This window comes from Strix uralensis, chromosome 5 (genome assembly GCF_047716275.1).
Source record: "Strix uralensis isolate ZFMK-TIS-50842 chromosome 5, bStrUra1, whole genome shotgun sequence".
NCBI classification, from domain to species: Eukaryota; Metazoa; Chordata; class Aves; order Strigiformes; family Strigidae; genus Strix; species Strix uralensis.
This window is the reverse complement of record NC_133976.1, coordinates 54,610,715-54,636,080: the sequence shown is the minus strand read 5'-3', so window position 1 is coordinate 54,636,080 and position 25,366 is coordinate 54,610,715. Positions and strand designations below refer to the sequence as shown.

Genomic DNA, 25,366 nt, shown 5'->3' with positions numbered 1-25,366 from the left:
CTGCTCTGAAAATGCTGTTACTGTAAGCCACAGTAACTGCTTGATGCTTGGAACACCAAGGGTGCCTGTTACCTGTGGGAACATGTCAAGGAGGTACGCAATCATCTCCAGTGCAGATTCCCTTCCAGTCTCATACTCGTACCTGTGAGGAAATGACCAACGGTCAAGGCTGGGTTAATACTCTACGAAGTTGCTAACAATTTACAAGAATGGCCAATGCCAGGAACAGACACTGACAGGGATCTTTCTACAACAGCTGCCAGACATGGTCTGATCCTTAGGAGAAGCAACAGGCCCATCAGCTCCATCTCCCAGAGAATGGGCACAGAGACACAAGCAGGAGAAAAAGGGCTCCAGCCAGCTTGAGTCAGCACAGTGACACTTGCGCTAAGGTGCTGGAGAACATGGTAAACTACTGTCACCCTGAGCAAGGGAGGGGTCATGCTCAGAAGGAGGTTTCAGGAACACTGCTCCTGCTGAATTGGTGCAGTTGATCTCAACTGTGCCTGCAACTGCAGTTGAGACCATTGCCAGGGGACAGCAGTCATATAAACGCACCTTCCCTTACTCTTTCTGGATTTTCCAGTTCACCTGGTTTACAACCAGCAGAGCTGGTTAACCACTAGGCAAACAATAGAAAGGTGGCTTACAAAGAGATGAAGAACAAAGCCAGCTGTGAAACAGGGAAGAGAAAAAGGGCTTGCTTTATCAAACAACCCATCTCTGAAAAAGAGAAGTGTTTTAGAGATAGGAAAATGAAGACTTCAGCCACACCCTCTGCTCCTCACGAACAGCCCTTTGGCACACAAGGTGGCCACTAAAGTCGTATTTAAGCAACAAGGTTCTATTCTGACAGAGATGTTGGGGAATACAAACTCACTCCAGTTGTGCGAGTATGAAATCCAAATTGGGTTTCAGCTTTTCACCAAGAGGGTAGTCCAGAATATATTTTAAGTAAATCTGGAAAGAAAAACCAACAACACAGAAAGGAGTTACAAGAAACACTCAGAAAAGCCTGTAAAAAGGTTATGAAGAAAATTTAGTAGTGGAGCAGCAAGTTTATGAGAATCATCCCTTTCATCCCATTCCTATTACACAAGGAGTCAACAACTGCTCCTAAGCTCTGTGCCCGGAACAAGATCTGCAGGCATTTGACAACTGTCTTTAGAGTATTACTGTGATTTGTGCAGGCTTCTGTTAAGAGAGATTCTGCATCCTTCAAAATTCATCCTGTAACTATGGAAATGCAGTATTTGGTTATGCACAGCTCCTGCTGCATCTGTATCCAGTGCTTCAAATGAAGCAACTAATTCTGCCTTTAGGTTGCTTTTAGCTTGGAAAGAATGAGGAAGTAGTGGGAGGAGTCATGGATTTGTGGCAAATTCCTTTCTGCTGGGATTCAGAAAAGGGCAAGGCTCTTCATTACATGGGTCTAAAAGCCTCCAAAGAAGGGACCACGTCACCGCTGCTGAGCAGCCCTCTGAAGGTACGCCATGGCGAGCAGTCTCACTATAGGCAAGCAGTCTGCGATTCTGCTATGAACCAGTCACAAGAACTGAAGCCAGCCAGATAACAAAGGGAACATGGATTAGTAAGGAGGGGAAATGAGGTTAGGGGTTCAGCAGGTTTAAGGCACACGTCTGTGAGAGCTGGGATGGCCACACTAAGCCCTCTAGCATGTTAGACATCTATAAGTAAAGCAAGATGACTTTCCATTCTACTAACCTGCCTGCACTGGACTCGTACTGGCTCACTCTGACCCGTGATGGCCAGCTGGGCAACCTTCTGCAGCACATCATCAATTTCAGGGACAATGAGCTTCCTGGATAAAATAGCCTAAAAATGTGAAAGTACAGGTGAAATCATGCCATTTTGCTTGTACAGCATGAGATGCAGTACTATAACCTGGGACTCTACCAGCCTCAGGTACACTAACACTGACTTTTTCACATCTTCAAACATAGCCAGAGCAACTTTAAAAAAAAAAAAAAAAAAAGGGTGGCTTACAAATCCATATCTATTTCTTTTGGATGACACAGAATACCTGGACTAATGATTAGAAATGTCAATTCTTTAGCAAAAACATCCTCAGATCCAAATACATCCTCATAACCCTCATATACATGTGCATAAAACAGCCTCCCAAACAGTTCTGAAGAGTGACTATGAGTCAAATGGGAAAACTCTGTTGCTTTTTCCCCCCTTAGAACAGAGAGCCTTAACAGCATTCTGTGGCCTGTTCCTGACGTGAGATCGTACAGCCTTTCCCCAAGAAGCAGAATCACTGCCATTCCCACAGCTCACAGAACCCATACGCCTGCTGCACAGAAATACCTTGAGAAGGCCAAAGGCAGTGGCTTGACGTGATGAATCATAAATGTCTTCTTCAGCAAAGCCAAGCAACACTTGGAGCTGTTTGCTTGTTATCTGACTCTTTGCATTCTTCACAAGTATTGTTACACACTACAAAATCAAATTGCACATTGTCAATACACATGCAGTGGCATAAAATATAAGCCCACACCAAAGCCTGACTGTTTATATCGCTTAGGTTTGAAAAGATGAACTGCTGCTCTGAAACATGCAGCTAACATTGTTCTCACTACATTTTGCTTTCAGCTGGCAATTTTGAGATAAAAACTGAACACAAGCAAATACACAAATTCAGACTAGTTGTTGAAATGAGTGGGGATGCTCGTAGACGTGAACCATGAGGCAGGAACACTGTCAGGAAGAGGGAAAAATTCTTCTGGCACTGACATTCAGCATGTATTACTCTTAACTTTCCCTTATGATCATGAAGCCATAATTAATTCAGCAATGCATTTAGAAGACATCTATAGGAAGGCACTGCATACTGTAAGTGTAGTTATTACTACTATTAATTGCCTCTTTCCCTTGTCTCATTTCAGCTTCCAGGGTTTACTTCCATGAATCATGTTAAAAGCAAGCTATTCAAGTGCAAAACTGACACCTCTCAAAAGACAGGGTGGCAACAAGATACTATTCTAAGGACGAAAGAAGGCAAATATGCTTTTGTAAAAACATTTCTTTAGATCCAAGCTGGGCATTTCGAGGAAGTACCTTTCTTTAAGTTTGCACTTGGGAAAGAATCAGCAAGGTCACATTTCCATCACTACCTTGTGATCTCCAGACTACCTCTCCAGGGACAGCTGCGGGACAGATCTGCGGTTGGAACAGTCTCATTCTACAAAGTTAATCCTGCAGTAGAAAACAGCAGAGCTGGGTCTGACTTACTTTGAAACAGCTCACAACCAGGTGGAAATTCTGGCCTTTGGCTATTCCTGTCTTGGCAAATTCTTTCAGTAAGAGGAAAAGCTGCTTAATGAGTTGCTCCAGATTTGTACTGACAGAAGGCAAAGGGAACTTTAAAATCCATACTAAAGACTGTAGAGCACCAGTTATCACCTGTATGAAAGAGCCAAAGGACATGTGTGGGTACAGTGACAGAGAACACTTTTCTTAGCCCATCTGCAACTGTGGTAAAAGGCAATTAGCTAACAAAATTAACCTCTTTAAAGCCATTCATATGTAATACAAAGGGTTTCTCAGTTCTAAAAACACTACTTGCCACTCCCTCATTCTCTAACTTTGATTTTACTAGTTAAAGACATTAACACAGTGCTGATTCAGCAGAGGCAGAAACTCTTTCTGAAGCAGAGGTGCCTTCAAGGCATAGAAGTTGCTCTGCCAAAAACCCAGATCACCTGAAAGCCCTGCTCCAAGTATCTGATAGCGTATGAGGCATGCCTTCCATTCCCGGAAAACTTAAGGTTTAACAGCCTCCCTCCTAGGCTCACTTAAACCCAAAGCTGCCGAAAAAGGAGGCTGCCTTGGTGCTGGGAAAGACACTGGAGTTGGATCAAAAGAAACCACAGTTGTGACAACACTGCTCCCAGCAGCCACACAGACAGCCCAAGAAGTCTGCAAAGTCCCTGTATGAACATGCTCCAGAACTTGTCCATACTTGAACCTGCAGCACTAAGGGCAGAGCATTCAGTCTACCATCAGCCACAATCCTCCTCCTTGGGATATCATGTCCTCAAACATCTTAATCTGCACACCTATGAAATCAGGTATGAAAACTGGATGGCTTTCTTGTCTCTTGCAGATCAACTGCAAGACGACATTTGTGGGCAGGACCCTTCTTAGTAGAACAGACAAGCTCCAGCTCAGAACTGTACCTTGACATCCATAGATTTCAGGCAGTCTATAAGCAGCTGAACAAAAGGGTCTAACATTTCCAAAACATGCTCCTCAGAAGAATTTACTTTGGACCTCTTCAGGCTCATGTGCAGCAGCTGATGTAGAAAACACAGGACATTCATCTCAAAGTCAGGCTGGGACTCAAACAAATCAAGTAAGGTCCTACATATTGTTTCAGGTTATAGCAGAATTTATGCCATACCCATTCAAACACCTGTAACAGGTTGAGCACTTTTTATAGCTCTCTAAGAGGCACCACTGGAGTTACCACATGCAAAATAAAGTTAAGGCTATTGGCTGTGTCATTAACACAATATATCCAGAATACCTTCCTCTGAACACTCTTAGCAAAAACTTTTACTGCAAGGCTTTGTATCTGAGGAGATCCTTACCCGAAGTCCTGAATCAACTAAGATACACGTGTTAGTCCTGCTGCTGACACGTGCTTTCTGCCCTCCTCTCATGGGAGTGGGTTGGAGCAGCAGGCAGCTCTCTGGTTGCAGCCGAGGATCTGGAGGAGGGTCACCTTTTTTTCTGAAAAGCAGCATGGCAAAGGAGAATATTCATATTTCAACCCCCTCCACAACAAGCTTGTTGGGAGCAAGAGAGCTGGACTGTGTTCAGCTGCTACCCACACAGCAAGCAAAAGCAGGTCACAGCCAGAACACAATGAAATAAAACAAACTTGAGAGCAGCATGACAGATGGGACTCTCAGACTTGAGAACCATGTCACTATTACGAAGATAACAAATGCACACTGATTTGCAAAACATCCCCACTTTTTTCGTCTGATGGACAGACCAACTTTGGTAGTTCCTTCAAGCAAATACACCTCCTGCCACTGCATTTCATTTACTGATATTTATTTCAATTTTTGATGGCTTCAAAAATTGCCCCAAGTGGTCTGCAAACAGCTGTCAGATGCTAGAGCAAGCCAGTCTACATAACAGGAAATGCAAGATGCCCAGATGCTGCTCTGAGCAGGGACACCACCAGAGAGGAAATCTGATGGTTCTCCCTCACTTCTGCACCAGCACCTAAGTGATAAAGTGACAGCCCACAGATTCTATTGTTCCTGACCCCATGAAAATGTCCAGAACCCCAAACACCTTATATGGCAGTTTGTAGCTCACTTCTAAACACTGCCCTTCAGCCCTTCATCCAAACACCCAAATGCATACACCAGCTTACCAGATAGTAAAAAAGCCTTGCTGAAGTCCCTGAGTACTTGTAAGAGTAGACTCCCATGAGCTCAGCAAGTGCTCACTCCCATTTCCAAGCTTTCACCTTCCCCTCTGACTGCCCAAATAGTTCACTTACATTGAAAACAAAAGGCAAATAAAAGCAAGGAAACTCTCATACATTTGACTGGTTGAACTTGAGAGCTGCCATTTCTGCAAGCAAACCTCCCCAACCCATAACAGACCATCTAGGTAACATCCTGGAACTCACTTGGCCTTCTCAGTGAGCAGAGGCAAGTTTTCACTGATGAGACCATGACTGAGGAGGAGGAGAGATTCTGCGTTCATGTCTGAATTGAAGATCAGCCCTGCCACGATGTGACGCAATGCCTCATGCACCTTCCGGACTATTTTCAAGCTCGTGGTGCTCTCCAGAATCTGCAAAGGCAGAACCATGAAAGTCAGGAGGGCAACACAAGGGCAATGATCTGCTATCTGCATTCAGAAATCATGGGAAAAGCCAGAGCAATTCCTCCCTCACCACATGTTGCTGGAAGTCCCCAGATCTCTACATGAACAGCATGCCATCACCTCAGCTCTGCCCCAACATCCCTCCCTTTCTCTCCAGCCTCTTCTCAGTCTCCAGACAGTTCACCTATTGCCACCACTCCAGAGCTCATGAGCAAACCAGGGCTCCACTTCTGTGTGAGCTTGCACTCTACTCAAAACACTGCATCTCTGAAAAGGCAATTATTACACATGGACAGACCCTGAATACATTTTGGAGGCATTTCCTTCATGCACAAGAGATCAAACCACAGAGCAGCCTTGCAGGACTTTGGAGCTCCAGAGGAAACAAGAGTTGGCAGAGGGAGAGGGTATGGAGAATTCATCGTGGGATGCTTCCTCTCCAGCAGAGGTTGGAAGCTTCCCAGAATGCCATTCCTTGCCCTGGACATCAATAGTAAAATCTCATTTTATGAGCTGGACGCATACTGCTTTTCAAAAGAAAAATGGGAAGCCAAAGCAGGAATTTTATAGGTTATTTCACAGTAGCCACCCAGAGGCTCTAGAGTTTCTTTTAGACCATACAGAATTGAGAGTTAAGAGACTCTGGCTGACTTTTCTTACCTCTTTCAGTGGCAGAATAAGTTTCGTCACCTGGCCCTTTCCTATGAACCTTCCAAGAATTTCATAGGAATCGTAACTCTTGTTCTTGCGTGCTTCCATGACTTTGGAGACAATTCCCTTCACTTCCTTCTCTTCAGCTACATTCCCAAACAACTCTTGGTTGAAAATCTTTGGAAATCAGGCAAGAGAAGTGAATGAGAGGAGCAGAAAAGCAGAGCCAGATTCTTCCAGAAGCAGAACACTATTCTTCCCCACTCACAGAAAAAGCAATTCTCCAGGCTTCCCACAAATTATGTCTACATTTACTTTGTCAACATAAAACACCTAGCTTGAGCACAGCAGATGAGGACACTGTTCTCACACCCCTTGGTGGTGGTGTGATACAAGGAGTGGGACTACAGTCAGACCAAGACATCCAAATATACACCATCTGGGTGGCCAGCTGAACTCCTGGGCTCCGTGGACTGCACTGACAGATGTCTGTTGACTTGATCAGACATTTAGAGTACAGGGAAACACAGTTAGGTATCTTAATCTTGAACACATTCCCTCTCAGGATGCAGGGCTCAGCATACAGCCCCAGAGATACTTTGCTACTCTACAAGGAGTCTGCTATGTCTCAGTAGAAAACAGTCTCCCTCCTTTGCAGCAGACACACAATCAGCCCTGTTTGCCACCAAGTCCAAGACAATCTACACAAAACCTTCTCCTCCCAGAACCTGCCCCAGGCACTTCATGATGCTCTTTCCTTCAATCTTGAATAGCTTGTACCTCAATCAGGATATCTAAGCAGGGGTCCAAATCACCAGCACTGAGCCTGGTAGTAAGGCCCTTCAGTAACAGGTTCACAGTGAAAGTCAGCACATGGAGCTAGAGAAAAAGAGAACAGATCATGTTTCCAAACCCCTGTATAGACTTTTAATAATACTGGATGGAGAGACTCCCATAGTAGAGACATCACAACTCACACACTGCACTTGAGCTCTCAATATGGGGGGGGGGCGGGGGGGGAAATAAAAAAAAAAAAAAAAATCATCACTGAAAGGACAAGAATCCATGTACCAGCAGCAGGAAGAGGATCCCTGTCCCTCCACATACTGGCAGGAGGGCTGGAATCTCCACTCTCCCCAGTGCTCTTACTGATATTTTTAGGCTGTGTTAATTGGCGCTTTCACTGTTACAGCAACTAGAAGCTCATGCTATTCCACTGTGGTAATTCACATAGAAAATTATTCTCAAACCCAACCACCATGGAAAGAGGAAAGACAAATTAAGAGTCAGAGCCTTGGCTCTCGACCTAGGAAGCAAGACTTCAATTAGCATCACCACATACTATCTGTGCAGTCTCTGTGGCAACTCGCATCAGATGATGCTTGGCCCTAATGACCTTACTGGAAAGATTACCACTGATCTTACTGGAACCAGAAATTCATCCTTCACCTCCGTACCTCATCTCTTCACTGGGAGAATGGAGATCCTCTCTTGTTTGCTGCTTAGACTCTAAGTTCTTTGGGTACAGACCCTCACTTGACACAACAAAGACTGATGTTGGCACTAGCAATAGTATTCAGTTGTATTATACCAAGCTATTCTACCAGTGCAAAACAATTTCAGTAGCAATTTCCCTTCAAATTCTCCTCCTAACACATGAAAAAAACCCTGCAGAGAGCAGAAGAGGAAGAATTTCAGCATTACCTGATACCCATGGACAAGAGTGGACTGCATCTCTTTTAAGATGTACAGAAGGTACTGCACTCCCAACACTTCCATGATTTTAGTGAGGGTGTTACGGGCAATGTCCCGGATTTCCTGAAATCTGTTCCTCAGAAACGTGCAAACTTTCAGCAGGATGCTGAAAACAGAGATAGACAACTTAGTTCATCCCCAAACAGAACAGAACTAATTTTACTGCAGGCTAAGGAGCCTGCTTTTCAGGGCTGTTTCATAACCAGAGCTACACTCAAGACCAGCCTCACAGAAAGGCTTTATAGTCATACACACACCTCCTGTCCTTCAAGGTATTTCACTGATTGTCTTTTCTTCCTGTACATTATTCCTTCCCCTGGCTCTGCCACCCCTATCTCTGCACCTTGCTTCACAGTTCTGCTCTTATTTAAGGATTTACCAAATTCCTTTCAAACTTAGCTTTACAGAAGTCAAATGTTGACAGAGGGGAATGTCACTAGGAAAATGAGTTTCCAAAAAAAGTATTTAAGGGCTATTAAGATGCCCCTCTTGGATTTAGCCTTGTACATAACCACAACTTGAGAAAGGTACCTGCACTCATTCCCAGCACAATGAACAACATTTAAGGAGCTCCAATGTGATTTACCTTGGCAAGTTGGCTTCCATCACTTCTTGGGGAAGACACTGCATCATCCTGACCATCGCAAAAGCTAACGGAACACGAACTACCTCATCATCATTCACAACATTGGATTTCACAAGCTTGTGTTCCTCATCTCTTTTAACCTTTTTAATAGAGCAAGACACAATGCACTTTTAATATACATAAACAAATCCTGCTTTTTCTCAACAAACCCTAGAAGAAGCCAACAAGGCAAGTTGCTATCCTCTGCTGACTACAGGAAAAACCCAAACTGCTAAAGGACAGGTGAGATGAATCCCTGTGTTTTCAATACAGAAGCAAAGTTGGGTGCTAGCAAGTGGCTGAGAACTTTTCAATAGGCTGTACAAAGTGAATCATTTCACTTGTGTGGTTCAAGTCACTTCTCAGCAGGGAAGTAGACACCACACCCACACTGACCAGAGGGTCTGTCAGTAATCTCCATGACACAGCAATGTGCTTTCAGGTGGTCTCTCTCCAGTTGCATCTTTTTTTTTTTGTGCTGCATTTCCACTGGCTCTAAAGTAGCATCCCAACCTTTACAGTAGCAGCACAGGCCTGCAAAATGCCCTTCCAATGTCAACTCCTCACCTTTGCAACAATACACCTGTGCAATTTAGGCAAGATGTTGACTGTAACTGTATCTTGAATGTGTTTGATGAGACACTCCAGCTCCTCTTTATTTCGGGGTAAGAAACAAACAGGTTTGGTCACTTGCTCAGCATCTTCCGATGTCTCAGCTGCTTGCTCAGGTTCTGGTGGCTCCTCAGGGAGATTCTTCCCTTTCTTTTCCTCAACCACCTCCTCTTTTCCTTCACTCTGCTCCAGCTCCATGGCTTCTTCAGCCTCCACCACTGGCTCAAGGTCCATGGCAGCAGCTTCTGTCAAATAATTGTCAAAAGCACAGGTAAATATAGGAGGCCAAAAATATTGACCCCTCAAAAGAAACTCTTGTGATGGCTTTGTTCTTGACAACACTCCTACCTATCATCAGCTACAGCAAATAATCAGTAATCATCAGAGTTGTTTTATCAGGTCGAGAAGCTCTGGCATGCGGGTTTCTGATAATCACTCCGCAGGGCTAGGCTTAAAGCAAAGACTGGGTTACTCTTTGGCTGAACTCCATAGACAGCTTAGCAGGTCAATGTGCTTGAACCTTAGAGAACTGTCATTCACTTACATTTGAGAATTTCACAAGGCAGGAGGTACTGACAAGCACAGATGTGAGATACCTGCCTCCTTTCTCAGAATATCCCAAAGGCCACAACATAGGTAACCACAATGGTGAAGAAGCCAAAGATATAACTCCTTCCCATGAAATGGCAGGGGAAGCAAGGCAAGGACATACAGCACCCCTCTCAGGCTGCAGATGAGAGTAGTCAACATCAAGGACAAAAAACTCAGATGTGTCAGCAGCCACATGGGTGGATGCAGACCTTGAAGAACCCCCCCAGATTTGCATAAACCCAGGCCAGGCTGTTTTGGCTTATGGAGGCCTGGGATGGAGACTTAATATGGAGATGGTTCCCCTCACCTCTCCTCACTTTGTCAACACACAGAAGGACAGTCTGCATTGCTCCTAAGGAGGGCAAGTCAAAACTAGCTTCCAATGTGCACATTTTAAAAAGCTGACCTCAAGAGTAAAACACAAAATTTTCGTTAGCTGCACTTTGAGCAGTTAGAGAAAGTTTTTCTACAATCACGAGCAGAAAGCTCACCTTGGTTGTCAATGGTCAAAAGCTGCTTTTCAAGCGTTTCATGGTCAAAGTGAAAGGCTTCCAGCACTGTCTCTAACAAGCTGCGGAAGGAAAACACAAAGAGAGATCAGCCCTCCACACAAAAAGGAGAGGCTTCATAGATGAACACAACAGAAAAATCTTCAAAGTGCTTTTTGGAAAACTTCAGACTCAGCTATAGTGAAGCATAAGGAGGTTTATCCTGAAATAACAACCCAGCAAATAAAAAACAGTTGCTTTTCAGCTAGATGCATTCTGTGACCTAGCTCACTGTAGAGCCTTGCAGACAGCGGTACTGGAGCAATGGAGGTGACCCAGGAACAGGGACAGCCTGACAGATAGAAGCTCGTAATGCTGGCATGCACTCAGTGAGACACAGCATGAGAAAGTAATGACCTCTTAATCCTTCAATAGTTGTAAGCTGCAAGGCCATACCCACTTTCACCTGCATAAGCCCACCTCAAAGTTGGCAGTCTCTCATTCCAGGGAGGATGCTAAAACCCATGTGATGCTCCTTAAGACACTGAATTTTGCCTTTGGTGAAACCTAAAGCAGCATCACTCTTAGTACCTACCTGACTCCCAGCTTCGGGCTGATCTGTCCTGTTTGAAGGACATGGATGAAATGCTTTAAGTGGTACAAGTAAGCTGACCAAGAGAGATGTCGGCAGACAGCTCCAACAACTTCAACTGAGGCTGTTACCATATTTTCATGCTGCCCAAAAGATAGAAATTCAGTTGCTGTTAGCATTCATGATGAACATGTCTCTAAAGCATACTTTACTCAGAGCAACAAGAGCCACAAGTAGTAATGTCTCTCTAGTGGAGATGCTTGGTATTCAGCTTTTCTAGATCTCTTCCTGATCAACAGGTAAAAAAAAAAAAAATCATAGCTAACCAAGCAGATCTCCAGACCACATCCTCCAAATATTTCTACACATATTTAACTTGTCTCACATAACTAAATCTGTGGGTTCACTTGTGTGAAGAACTAAAAACCAGTCAAGATATCTAACCACAGACACATTGCACATTGCTGGGCTACACTGATCCACTAGAAATACACATCATTAACCCATTTCTGATGTGAAACAAAATGCATTTGTTTCTTTACCAAGGTTTCTATCAATTCGTTTTACCTCCCATTGGTTAAAGAGCGACTGCAGTCACTCTACTGATGGGCATAGTCTGTATGGATACAGGTGCTGGGTTCTGTGCCCAAGCTGTAATTGTTTCAGCTCCAGAAGAATATTTCAGACAGTAAGCAAATCAGACATTTGCTTGGTCTGACATAAGCAGCTCTGCTGTTCTCCCAATAGTGGGCAGGGAACTACAGAAGTGTGAAACCTTGCTTTTCTTCCAAGTCACAAGTAGAAAGTTTATCCACATTGACATTACAAGTAATTTCACTGCATTTATTTTCAATAAAATGTATGGAAAGTAACTGACAAATTCTTCACCCTTCAAACTTAAAATTATAAAGCTGCTAATGACTTGAGGTTTTCAGGCAATTCCTGGAGTTTCCCTGTAACTCTAGAGAAAACAGTATTTATTCCCACCTCAATTACTAGGCACAGCCTATGTTCCCCACCGCACACATTCTGCTGCCAGACAGTAACTAATCTCACAACTGAACAGTAAGAGAGCAGTCTGAAGGCAGAGGGGAAAAAATAATAACCTGATTACAAAAAATGCAAACAAGTATAACCCCAAGACAAAAACCAAACCAACCAAAAAAACCCACCCCAACCCCCAAACAGTTAAGAGATCCACCTTCGAGAAACAGGACAGGTTTAGCAGATACAGGATTGGGCCCAGACTGCATCTGCACCTTCCAAACCATTTTTCTGCCACCAGAAGAAGCACAGCACTCTCGTCTGAAAGGGGAACACTCACTCCACAAACCTATCAGCCTTTCAAAGTGGTTAGTCTTTTAAGGAGAATGGTATACAAGAAAGGTGAAAATATTCAAATGAACGCATTAATTTAAAAGCCTACCTTAAGCATTTTTTCGTTAAAAATGGCAGTAGTAGCGTAAGGCATGACGTAGTTCTGCAGGGATTTAGAAGACAGCACAAGCTTTTTTTCAGTGAGATGCTTAGCCACCTTCCTCAGAGCTCGTGCCCTTCTGTGGATCTGAGCCAAACATGAGAGACAGTGAATGAGGTGGTGCTTGAGTCACAGCTAGCATGAGGGAGCATATATGTTCAACAGTTCTGAAAATGCCTCAATTTTAAGTAATGACATAAACATATTATGGTCATTTCCAAGGACAGACCGTGTCCTTTTCCTTCAGTCTCTGGGTTTCACTAGCCTTTTGTCTCAAATATTCCAACTCAATGGGATATTTCACTGTGAATTTACAATCATAAGACTGTGCTGTCTTCAGATATCAGACAAGTGAGGCAATGGATACAAGATGAGAAGGCCTGATAAAATTACAAGGAAAAAAATTAGACTATACACATAACTAGATGTAGCAAAGGCTCTCTGATTGCATCTCTGAAAGCAGGAGAAACATTATATTTTCATACTGCAAGAAAAACCAGGAGACCAGGCTTTGTGCAATATTTGTATTACACAGGTCTGTGAATGAAAAGGTGCTGCAGAGCCTCCAGACAGAGAGTAGCACGGAACAGGCTAGAAAAGACAAAAAGACCAGAGGGATCCTCAGGACACTGTTGCTGACTGTGGGCTGAGTCACAAACAGGTTGTAACGTGGAGTTGCCTGCTCAAGATCATGAATAATCACTTAAAATGAAAGCAATTCTTTCAGCTAAATTAGGAAGAGGTAAAAAACAGTGCTGCTAAATCATAAAGCCAAGAAATTTCTAGATAGAAATAGGACTTTGACTCCCAATCACCCATGTGATGATGCTCACATCCTGGTTTTTAACAATATCTAATGACACAGGTTCAATTTCTCTGTGAAGACTGCACAAAAGCTTTGGAAAACATTATCCCACAGCAAAATGCTTTTGCTTTGACAGGCAGAGAGAGGCACTAGGGAATGCCTGTTGCCTTTTACCTGCATGTGTTTCATATTCTCAAAGAAGTCCATGTCAGGATCGTGGCGGTTGGTCAACTGGACCAAATCCCGGAATTCAGAATTTGCTGGGAATGTTTGAATGAGGCAGGAAAGCAACGATGTGTAGTCCTGCTGGATGCTCTGCAAACAGCAAGCAGTAAATGTTAAGTAGCCCTTGAAAAGGTTGCTACACACTCCTCAGAACAGCAGTGCTGTCATTTACAAGTGTTTCAGGCCAACAAGTCCTATTCTTTGGTATCAGCAAATACACCTATATTTTGGACTGCATACAAATTAAATTCTCCACTCCAAAGAATGGGCTATAACTAAGAAAAGCTGAACAATGGCAAAGAAATAAAGACAGCCGAGTTCTGTAATGTTTTAGATTTTTGTAAGATTTCAAATGAAGGGTAAGTTTACAGTGGGTACCTGCACTTCTTGTCCCAGCAAGGGATTCAGAGAACTCAGCCATAAAATGCCTCATATACCTCGGTGTCCTGAAGACAGCTGGAGATGTGTAAACATGATAGCATTGCCTTACCTCAGTCTTACTCTTCAGCCCCCTTCTCACAGACTCCAGGAGAGTGTGCTGGATTAGCTCCTTGTAGTCATCTTCTGTGTGGTCGATTTCTGCCAGTCGGTGGATAAAACTGGTCAAGCAAAGGCTTGCGTTGTCACTAAGAGCCATATCCCCTAGCTGAGAGGATGAAGAAATTGTACCACATGAGTCTAGATATGACACCTTTTTCTTCCCCAAAACTCCACTGGACAACACAACAAGGCCTGTAGAGGCCCACTAACTCTTGAGACCCTTTCTGTAGAAGTTCCTAGTCCTGAATTAATGTCCACCCTTCCAATAAGGAAAAATCTGTCTAGATTTACCAGCAGGCTCACACAACCAGAACATGCTGCAACAAAAAGAAAAGCAACCTTTCAAGACTCTAATATGCCCTTTATACAGTACAAATTGACTGAACAGTTCCAGGGTTCACTGATAGAAAGGTGCACTGCGCTTGGGTGAGCCTTCTTGTAGCATTGCATTTGGCCACCTGGACACACAGATGAGAAAGCAAGTGGACAAAACAAAAACAAGTGTTTGTAAGAAGACTCAAATAAGCTCTCTGAATCTTTCACAGTGTTATTAATAGAAATAATTAGGAAGTCAGATTAATCATGAACACATGGTGCACAAAGCAAGAGAAGGAACATTCAGCCAACCTGGATAGTATAGAAGCAGTTGTGCATAACGGAGATGAGGAAGTTGATATCCACTGCTTGCATTTCCTTGATGTGGGCTGTGATTGACTGGAATGCTGACAGACGTACATCGAAGTCAATATCATCGAGATGTCGTTGATCAAAGGCATTCAGCTAAGTCCGAGCAACAAGTCATTCATGAAAAATGCCAGAAACATGACAATACAATGTTGAGGGAAAAAGGGAGCAAAGAAACTGTGCATACCTTAACAACATCAGTAATATACTTCAATTTGCTGTCCAAATCAGATAAAGTCTAAAAAGAAACATAAAAAGAAAATAGTTTAACTGTTATAGTTACTAAAAAGTTGGAGAACTCAAGACTTTACCACTTGAGACAAAAAATAAAGCAAGCAACAGCATCAATCCTTCTCCTGTTAGAAGCTTAATAAGAGCTACTCTTCCATAAATTGGAAGATGTGCGTTTCTAAATATCTACACTGAGTGCTTCCTGGGTTTTCCTGCTAAAAAAAAAGTTATGTGAGTCACTTCAAAGAAATACAAAACAGCCTGACTGCTATAAATCTGTGAGAGAACAATACAAATAAAAATCATCTTCAGGATGCTGAAATCTATTCTTATTTCATAAAGATACAGGATTTGTTATAGATGAAGTGTGCTTTATTTGGCTTCTCTTAACACAAAAGAACCCTGGTGATGCTCACATCAGTCAGGCTGTAAGCCAAAATTCTACAAATCTTCATGCAGCTCATTAAGTTCTATCATATACAATTTCTGTTACTTTCACTTAACAAACAATGTAGAATTAAAAAGGTTTTTAAGCTCATGTACAACAAAGATAAATACTATTTATTTTGTTCTTGGTCTCTTAGAACAAGTGAAAAAAGCACAGAAAGACATGTAAAAATGCAATACCTGAAATACCAAGCATAATTTATGTCGAGACAGTTTGTTCTGGATGACAGAAAAAAGCTTTGCCAGTGGTTTGAGAAAGCTCGTAGGGTTTGAGCAATGCCTCAGCAAGTTCTGCACTGTCTCCAGAATGTCAATCTCTGTACCCTGAAAGAAAGAGATAACTGTCAATAAATACTGAAACCTCACAAGATTATTTAATTTTCTTAGAAAATATTCCAAGACTTGATTTCAGGCTAATCATGAGAATTGGCATGTAATCAATACGAATTTTAACTGCATCTTAAACAAATATGTTTTTCTTTTATTAAAGTATATGTTTAATGGGGGGGGAAAGTAATTTCTACGTACCTGCTCCATGTTACTCTGATAAAGGAAAGGAAGGAGAAGGCTCACAAGCACTGAATTCTGACTCTTTTCTTGTATAAATTTGCTGATCCTGCACAATGAGACACGGTGATTTACTATTTTATATCAATCCAATCACCAGTACAGAGTAAAGAAGAACTCAGTCAGTACTAGTGCCATATCACAGGGCTCTGTCAGCCCATCCAGGCTAATAGACCGTACCTACCCAAATCACGGTATCAGCCCAAGTATTCAGTTCCACATGACTACAGGCATTTCTGTACCCTTTCCTGCCCCCAAGAGGCACTGGTTTTGAGTACCAGCAACAGAAACATCTAGAATCAATTTTTGAAAACTTTTCATCTCTGTCACAAGCAACTTGCAATCCAGGAGTTCACATTTGTTCTAAATTTAAATAGTTTTGAGACAGTGTTTTTTTAATTTGGAACGTATTACAAAAAGCCTCTTTCTTCCTCCCTCCTTCCAACTTTTTAATTGTTTTGAGCTCTAAAGAATCACTTACTTGGAAAGTATACTCAGCTCTTTGCTGACTTGAGCTCTATATTTCTTCTTTTTCACCTTCTCCACATTCAACATTGTTTTGCTGAAGTACTGAAGTATGGCAGGAACATGAGGCAGAACCAAGCGGCAACCTAGGCTGAGGGTCTCTGTAAGGGATACAACAGTTAGCAACACCCAACTTTGGGCTGCAAGCGACAGAAGGGAGATCCAACCCTACACAAATGAAGGGGGAAATGCAGACAAAGGAGGTTTCATCAGTGGAAGAAAAACGGGAGCTATGAACGTGCAGGGCAGCTGGCTGCTGGGAACATGCAGCAGCACTTGCTGAGACCAAGTCTAATGTGCCTGAGCTGGGACTAAAGAAAGCACACACAGAGAATAAAAGCTCTCCTCACAGATTTTTGTAACAGCCCTGGTAAGTGTGGCCTTATCAAAAGGTACCAAGGACACTTCTCAAAGGTAGTAACCATCTCCTAAAACGGCTGGAGCATTTACAGATGTAGTTTTCTTTATTCTACGACTGACCTCTTGTGCAAATCAAAGGTGCCATAACAAGGGAACAGCAGTAAGTGCTCTCCTTTCCACCACCTTTGAGTGTTACAGGTGAAAGATGGCTCCTCAGCATCAAACACAGCACACCACCCTTCCTGCCTTCTACCACTCAAAGCTAAAAGAAATCAATGGCAGGTCTTCCTTGTCAGAGAGCACAGACTAAACATCAAAGTGATACACGACCATGTGCATATGGGGAGTAGGCCTTTATATAAAACCTGATGTTAGGCTCAGAGTCAAGTCAGCAATGCAATTTTTGAAGTTATCACATCAGTCAAAGCTTCACAGACAAAACAGGTTGACAATACATTTTTCTTCTTCTTAAGGAATTTCTCCATGCTTAGAACCCTGACACTAAATGTGGATCGCACCAGTCATTAGACAAGCAAAACTTGACAGTTCTTGGTCATGCCAAGACAAATGTGTACACTGACGTTTCAATCTCCACTGGGAGATCTCCTCCCCTGGTATTCTCAGCCAGTGCAAGGACAACCTCCTCATAACCTAACACCTCCATCCAAAGCACCCAACGGGCCTCTCACGACGCTTACACAGGCATACCTTCTGTCACATCTCCAGTGACTATGACAACACAGTCAGTCACGCTCAAACTTGAAACCTGCCCCGTGGGTTCAAAATCTGGGCTGTTGAGAAGGCTATCAGCTATGTCCATCACAAGACTGGATGTGGCCTCAGACAGATTCTTGGCTGACAGCACAGCAAACACATTTGATAGTATATCACACTCTGGGTGATCTGGCTGCTGCTTGGCCAGCAAGGGGAAATACCTGAGAGAAGGATTATAAAAAAGGTTGGCTGAAAATTTAAGTTCAGAATTTTATAATTCTTTTGTACAAAAAGTCACACAAAAAGATAATGACTGTTTTCCACTTCAAACAAGGAAAAAGTACAAAAAAAATTGCAGAACAGAATGAATGGAGGTTGAGAGGTCAACAAGTCCCTTTTCTTGCTTCAAGCTAGCATCATTTAAACTTAACCCTTTCTCCATAGACGTTTGTCCAAGTCACCTGTTAGTCTGCTCCTAACCTAATGATCAAATACCATTTTTCACAGAAGTTTGTATGAAGTTCTTCATGCCTACAAATGATGAGTCTTAAAACAGATACCAGATACCTTAGCAAAGGAAAAGCAGTGAGTCTGTGGAAGTGGCAAAAATCACTCAAGACAGCTGAGCTGGAACTTCTCAGTGTCTGCATCAAAAAAAAGCTCTCTTACAACTTTCAGTATCAGAATCTCAGTCACGGATTCTGTACTGAACCTGCCCACATTCTTTCATAAAATAGAAAGAAATAGGGAATTAGAACACATGAATGAAATGACACATTGTAAAACTGACTTTCCACCTCCCAAGACTAAGATGTCATTGGTCAAGACACAGACATATTCTAAGAAGACAGCCCTCCTCTTCACCAGTCAATGGGGTTTGGGCTACATATGTGCTTAGTTGTTAAAAAAGAGAGTAATTGCATAAATTAACAGCATCTGGACTGTTATCAAAAGAATAACAGTCTAATAGAAAAAAAAAGTATGGGTTTTGACACAATTACTCATAATGCGCTCTTTTTTCCTTGAATTTTGTGTACTCAAGACGTACTTATGCTTCTTTGCAAAGAGAACACTTACCTGGGATTCTTACTCCAGGTGTGAATGAGTTTGAGTAGAAAAGTTGGAGAATACTGACTCTCTGAAGCCAATCTGCAGACCTAAAGGAGATAAAAATCAGACACTAATGCAACACGAGTAGGTAAAGCCACTTAAAAACCTAATCTCTAATGAGGACCTCACCACAATCTATAGTTTACCTTTTTACAGAAAGTAATTTCATCATTTTTCCAGCTTCCTCAATATTTGTGGGATCAATCTTAGATTATCTTACTCCTATTTATACGTTATTCCAGCTACCATTTTTGCCCTCCCCTTGAAACCGGCTCCCCATGGAGCCTCATATTTGCTGCAGACACCTAGCAACCTCTCCCGGCCACACCTATGAGATCTCAAGTGCAGCACCCAAGACTCACTCCTCCCACACTTCCTATGCCCTGGCCACAGCACCTGCCATTCCAGCATCTGCTCTATGTCTCCATCGCCTCGCTGCTATAAAACCAACCTCTCTGCTCAGGGAAAGGCTCGAGCATTGCACCCCAGGAATGGGATCTCCTAACAGGGCTCTGTGTCCAAAACAATCCCATCTGAGAGTTGCCCAGCCTAAGCCCCATACAGTAGTTGCTGCTCCTTCACATGACTGAACACAGGCAAAAAGAGACCCAGTGCACAGGTCTGGCTCCCTCCTCTCTGCCACTCTGCAACCCAACAGGCTGCATGCAAGTCACAAGATGGGTTTCCACCCTGACCACAGCAGGACTCCACACCGTTAGTGAACACACAGGCAGGGGAAGCTCCAGTACATTCAGGGGCAATAGCCAGGATGGTGCATGTGGGGTTTGGACTAGGTCAGTCTGGGCTCAAGACCTGAGCACAACAGAAGAGGTGGCAGGTCTCACCATCATAGCAACGGTCTTAAAGCTTCTTCTGTCCCCAAAGGTTGGTAATGTTATTGCTCTGCATAGAACAGCTTTTCTGAATGATGTACAATGAAGAGTAAACCATTAATCCAATCCTGCAGGAATGCTGCTATGCAGGCTAATGATATTGAGCCTCTGCAGCAAACTCCTGGGGTATGAAGAGCAACAAACTCCACTTCCAATTCCAACAATACAGTTCCAGGATTAAAACAATTTGCCCTCTCCACAAGATTTTATATACCTCAGTCCCATAGGCTTAAAAAAGGAAAGCACACAAGTTGAACGATTGTTCTGCCAAAACCAAATCTTCACGGAGTTCACTGGTAGAGACTCCCTCTAGAGGGAGCTTCTAGATCGTACTACCATCCAAGCTCCAAAACCAGCTGTCTTCCTGAGGGCAACAGGAATTCTGACAACAACTTTACACCTTGTTCAGATTTACTCAGCGTTTCCAAGCACAATGGTCCCCAAAAGCATTAAGTGCTTTGCTGACTTAAAGCCCAAACCACATGCTTGAACTGCTCTGGGACTGCAGTAAATGTTCACTGCTCTGCCCATGCAGTACCCTGGCCTTGAAAAGACTCCATGAACAAATCAGGCACATGCAACTCCCTGTTGCTCAGCCCAGTGAAATACAGAGCATTATGCATTGCCTGAAACTATTCTATCTGTTGTTTGTCCACATACACATACTACACATCACATACTGTTACTGGTAGAGCAAAGAAACAGGGTAAACAAACATAATGTCTAGAGAAGCATATCTGGGGTTTCGTAGACCACAGCAGTTACTCCTGCTGCTCTCTGACAGGCTTTTCTGCTGCAAGGACATTGGACATTTGGATACGTTAAAAGCCTCAGTGGAAGAGCTCTGTCGGAGTCAGCCCATCTTGCTCAGTTACACTGTGAGTGGAGGCAACTGCGTATAGAGCAGAGACAACCCAGCGGCTTGTACAGGCATTCCCTGACAACCTCAGAGCCCAGTGCACTGACACTGCCAGCACAATTTCGTTTTAAATACTGTGTATTCTCTCTTCCTCTCAACAGTGCATTTTCCCAACTCAGAGGTGATCTGAATTTCTCTGATGAAAGCCACAACCCTATGCTTTGTTGTGGTGGTCACACAGGACTCCCAGCAGGCAGGCTAAAGAGCACACAGCCCACTGACAGACCCTGCTGGGTCCTTCCTTTCCTGCAGCAGCATTTGTTTCTGCAGTCCCCTACCACAGGCCCAATAACTGTCACACAGAAAAGTAGCAAAGTGCACCTAGAAGTGACTAGTATTATTTTGTTTCCCTGAAGCATCCAGGGAAGAAGTCTGCTTCTGTGGTTAAAGAACAAAGAAATGGCATCCATTTTATTCAGATAAATTAATTTGTACTTTAGCCTGTGACTTGATTATTCCAGGATTAATCAGACATGAGTCAAGAAACTGGCCTTGCACAGACACATCAGAATGCCAGAATCTGTCTAAGGCTGCACCCAATCTTGGGACGGACGTAGCTGACATGGACTCCAGTGCAGCTGGAGTTCTCTGCATGGTATATGTTACACACACGCTGTTTGGAAGACAAGAAATGATTACCTGAGGCCATACCACTGCATGGAAAATTGCATCAATCTCTTCCACGCTAAAGCTGTAGGTCTCATAATCAGAAAAAAACTCCGCCACAAGCTTGAGTCCAAGACGTCTCAAATTCTTCAGTGGATTAATCAACCTAGGTTGGATCTGTAAAAACAAAACAGAAAACCCCCAGTAAGACCTTTGCAGAACAACTACTACTTGCTCTGAAATTAAATACAGCAATTCATTGACCACAGATACAACCTTTGCTGGAACCATCACAATGTTCTTCTGTTCCCTCCTGTAACTTGTTCACAGTAGCAATCTATCTATCGCAGCTGACCTAATTTTTTTAAGAGGTGCCTGTTCCTGCATTGAGTCAGTTACACAGGACTCCATCAGCTCATGAAAATCCATGCTGACAGGTTTAAAGTAGCATCTGCCCTTTTTGAACTAAATGCAGAAAACTAAGCCACAGTTGCAGTTTCAGCGCTGACACTTAATTCTGTTTTACACAGGGAAGGACCCAAATCAGCTCTCAAAAGCAAAATGGTGCTTTGCATACTGAGTTCTACTGGGAAGAAGAGAAATCAACAGTCAAGAAGAAGGGGGAGGAATAGAGAAGGCAAGAATGTGAATCACCTCCTGTAACAGCATAGGGGGAGTATAGCATTTAGTTACAGGAGGATGCTTCCTGTACCCATTTAGCAGTTACGTTCCATAGCCTTTCTTGGGGAAAACATTTCAGTAAGAAAATCAACCACACGGTCATGAAGTTATTCATGCACTGCTGCATTCTGACTCTTCTGCCTGAGAAGAGCCTTGACTTGAGTAACCTAAATTATTTCCATACAGTGCAATGCAGCTGACAGCACTAACATGAGGCAGCTCCACAGTGCAGAGGTACTCAACCCCAGTCTCAGAAACAACAGAGCCATGTCAGAGCAAATAAAGGCTGCTGTCCAAGGCTGGAGCTATGTCCCGGTTTCCACAGGGTCTCCAACACATATCATGATCCACCACACAGTATAAACACTTGTATCTCATTTTCCAAAGCAGCTTTGGTGTCAAACCCTCACTGAAAGACACATCAAATACAAAAATTGTGATATCTATGGACTTCTGAAGACACTACCCTCCACCACGCAATGTGCTTCTATACTCCCTTTGCATCCAAAATCACAGGTAAAAACACAAAGAGGAGATGGTGGAAAAGGAACCAAACGTGCTCTTGCCCAGGACCTCCCAAGCTTTGCTGAATGTTTACTAATGGTGTGCAATCAGCTTTCAGGCAGCAAATGAGCTGCTCGAAGGGCTAAAGAAAGCACAAACTGCGCTGCTATTGCTAATGGTGACCCCCAAGTGAAATAATCTTGGATCTCCCACTGTTCAATCACCATAAGATCAGTCCTCTGGGGTAAGTCTTTGAGAGGACAAAGAAACTCAATAATGAACACAATCAGTAGGAAATGGTAAATTAATAACTTGGATTAAAATGGTCAAAGTCGATGTTTAACTCTCCAGGCAGTATCAGCCTGCAATAAATTACTCTAAAAGTCCAAGAATGTCTTCTAATCATTACCCAAGATAAACAGATTTCTCACACTCTTCCTTGAGCTTTTAACATCTCATGGGCTAATGAAGTGCTAAATTAAGTTCAAACAAATGACAGACTGTCACTCTGCACATTACACAGTGATGACAGAATTACTGTAGTAACCCTAGCAAAATGTGACCATCCCAGCAACAAATGAAGCAGCTTTTAAAACTCCTTTCCCAGTGTAAAACATACAGGCACATGCAATCCATTGCTTAAGTCAGACTGTGGGAAGCTGCTGTCCTAAAATTTACTCATCCCCTTCATTAATGAAGACAGTTACAAGGTTCTCTGTAGCCGGCAGGCAACTACGGGACCTTGAATGCTACCTGACTGCAAGGGCTTGCTTTGTTTGATGGACTGTTTTCAAGGCAAGTTCTAACCTCAAATGCTCACAGATTGGCAAGAACACATGCACATAGTGACAAAACATTCATTACCTGACACCACTTGATCAGTCTATCATCACATAATTCCTTTCAACACAGCAGTGATGATGATGATGACTGTGCAGTTTGCTTGTTTCACACCTAATATACGATCGGGCTCTGCACCAGACCAGACCTGAGCTTTCCTTTTCCTATTTGGATTGAAGTCTTGCAAAGGCATTGGTTTCAGAAAGACAGAAAAGCCTGGCTCAATATCATAGTTTCCACACAGCTGGCAACAGAGCCCCTGAGCTAGCTGGGCTAGAGCTCAGGGATCTCTGCACTGCTCTCCTGGGCACAGGGCAGCAGTAAGCCAAGATGTCCCATCTTTAGGTGCAGCCAATCTTTAACAGAATGTTTTCCTTATCTGACCCTTTTCTGTATGTACTGCCATTGCACAGCAAGGGAAAAAAACATTCACATTGCTCTGCAGATACCTGGCTGAGACCCAAATTGTGACACTGGATTAACATAACTACTCCTGATAGAGCTGAACATGCTTCTCAAGTGCTGAAAGCATGGCTGGTAACCATGTTTTCCCTGTGTCCCAAGACAGAACACAATCACTGTAGATAATCACTTGATCATCCACAATGCTGAGCTCCCCTGGGGTCTAGTACTGCAACAAAACACCTCAAAGACAAGTTTTGCTCTAAAGTCCTCAGGCAAGGAACTTTAATTCCTCTCCTTCCACTGCTCAAATGTTTTATCCTTGCAACCAAGAAACTACATCTTTAAGGCCAATTTCAACTTCCAGCCATAAGATCTTGTTACGCCCTTACAACAAATCATTTAGCTCTCCCTCAGGCCCATTCCTCCACAGAGCAGGCAGGTAGCAACACACAGAGATCACCTCTCTCTCTTCAGTAACTCAAAAACACAGTACAAAGCAGCTTTTTAAACACATTAATTCCACATGCATTGCCTGAGCCCTGTAGCACTTTCAGACAAATATCATTGCCCTCTATTTTGACAGACATCTAATTGTCATGCTTCACTCCATGCTGGCATTAAACTTATCTTTACCTGAACCAGGGAAGGTGTGTGTACATGTGCAAGCTAAGGAGAGGAGGGAAAGGAATTTAATTTACATGTTTGTTTGTACATTATTTGCGTGTATCGTACCTTCTCTCTTTGCTGGAGGATGCAGGATACCACAGCCGTCATGCAGAGCAGAATCTGTAGAATTTCAGGCAGATACTGATGGATCAAATGTCCCATGTTTTTCAGCACAACTTCGAGACTGTTGAAGAGGCTATGCTGACGCCCAAGAGGCAGAACTTTAGCTAAATCTAGCTCTGATATACTTCGAAGCACTGCAGTCTGGCAAGGCCCTGCGACAGGCAAAGGGACAGCAACTCATTTAGAGAAGCACCATGCAGATACCCACCACAAAAAATAATTTTCCATGAAAATAGTTAGTCTGGCCCTAAATTATAGATCCTCACATTCAGCTTTTTAAATAATGACAGCTCTGGGTCTCCACCTCTCTGTGACACTCAGACATCTCCCACTGCTACAGCATCAGAGCACTTTACAACCTCCATTTATTGCCATCATATGCAGGCTAGCCTGTGATGCCAGCAATTGCTCATTCCTGGCCTGCTACAGCTTACTTGGACAGCTGTAGCAAGTCATTCAGTTTTTCCTGACCTGTAAAACAAAGCAATCGTGCTTTGTAAGGAAAAGCTCAGGGGAAACCCAGTCCTTATCAAAAGTTTACTTTCATGCTTTCGTCCTTCTGAGGCACTGTCAGATACAAACTGAAGCACATAACAGTACTAAGTGTATTTATCCTCCCACATCTCTACAGGTCAGGAAGTACCATACCCCCATGTTCCTGTACCTACCATTACTGAATTGCTTCACAGCTTCAAAGAGTAGATCCAAGAACATCCGTATCTCTTCTGGCAGTGAGCCGGCAAGAAATCGCAGAACGATCGACATGCGAGTGCCTGCTGAAGACTTGCCCTGTGTTTTGCTCCCTGTTTTGTTTCTCATTCTGCCATAGAGAATTCTTCAAGAGCCAAAA

General features: G+C 43.1%; 1 protein-coding gene across 2 annotated transcripts in view; it reads right to left on the bottom strand.

Moving 5' to 3' along the window:
• UTP20 (UTP20 small subunit processome component) overlaps window positions 1-25,366 on the bottom strand; it is a 63,226-nt gene that overhangs the window by 10,161 nt on the left and 27,699 nt on the right. For both annotated transcript variants that reach the window (XM_074870856.1, XM_074870857.1), the window contains 28 exons: window positions 25,185-25,351; window positions 24,460-24,668; window positions 21,331-21,474; window positions 18,847-18,926; window positions 17,764-17,990; window positions 16,652-16,796; window positions 16,132-16,219; window positions 15,784-15,927; window positions 15,113-15,163; window positions 14,869-15,021; window positions 14,192-14,347; window positions 13,651-13,791; window positions 12,621-12,758; window positions 11,198-11,337; window positions 10,606-10,685; window positions 9,479-9,768; window positions 8,873-9,012; window positions 8,236-8,392; window positions 7,312-7,410; window positions 6,541-6,708; window positions 5,681-5,847; window positions 4,620-4,761; window positions 4,206-4,322; window positions 3,259-3,429; window positions 2,335-2,463; window positions 1,726-1,836; window positions 881-960; window positions 73-142 (listed from right to left, as the gene is read on the bottom strand). In XM_074870856.1, the coding sequence (XP_074726957.1) occupies window positions 73-142; window positions 881-960; window positions 1,726-1,836; window positions 2,335-2,463; window positions 3,259-3,429; window positions 4,206-4,322; window positions 4,620-4,761; window positions 5,681-5,847; window positions 6,541-6,708; window positions 7,312-7,410; window positions 8,236-8,392; window positions 8,873-9,012; window positions 9,479-9,768; window positions 10,606-10,685; window positions 11,198-11,337; window positions 12,621-12,758; window positions 13,651-13,791; window positions 14,192-14,347; window positions 14,869-15,021; window positions 15,113-15,163; window positions 15,784-15,927; window positions 16,132-16,219; window positions 16,652-16,796; window positions 17,764-17,990; window positions 18,847-18,926; window positions 21,331-21,474; window positions 24,460-24,668; window positions 25,185-25,351 (3,904 nt within the window). The remainder of the gene's footprint in view (window positions 1-72; window positions 143-880; window positions 961-1,725; window positions 1,837-2,334; window positions 2,464-3,258; window positions 3,430-4,205; window positions 4,323-4,619; window positions 4,762-5,680; window positions 5,848-6,540; window positions 6,709-7,311; window positions 7,411-8,235; window positions 8,393-8,872; window positions 9,013-9,478; window positions 9,769-10,605; window positions 10,686-11,197; window positions 11,338-12,620; window positions 12,759-13,650; window positions 13,792-14,191; window positions 14,348-14,868; window positions 15,022-15,112; window positions 15,164-15,783; window positions 15,928-16,131; window positions 16,220-16,651; window positions 16,797-17,763; window positions 17,991-18,846; window positions 18,927-21,330; window positions 21,475-24,459; window positions 24,669-25,184; window positions 25,352-25,366) is intronic.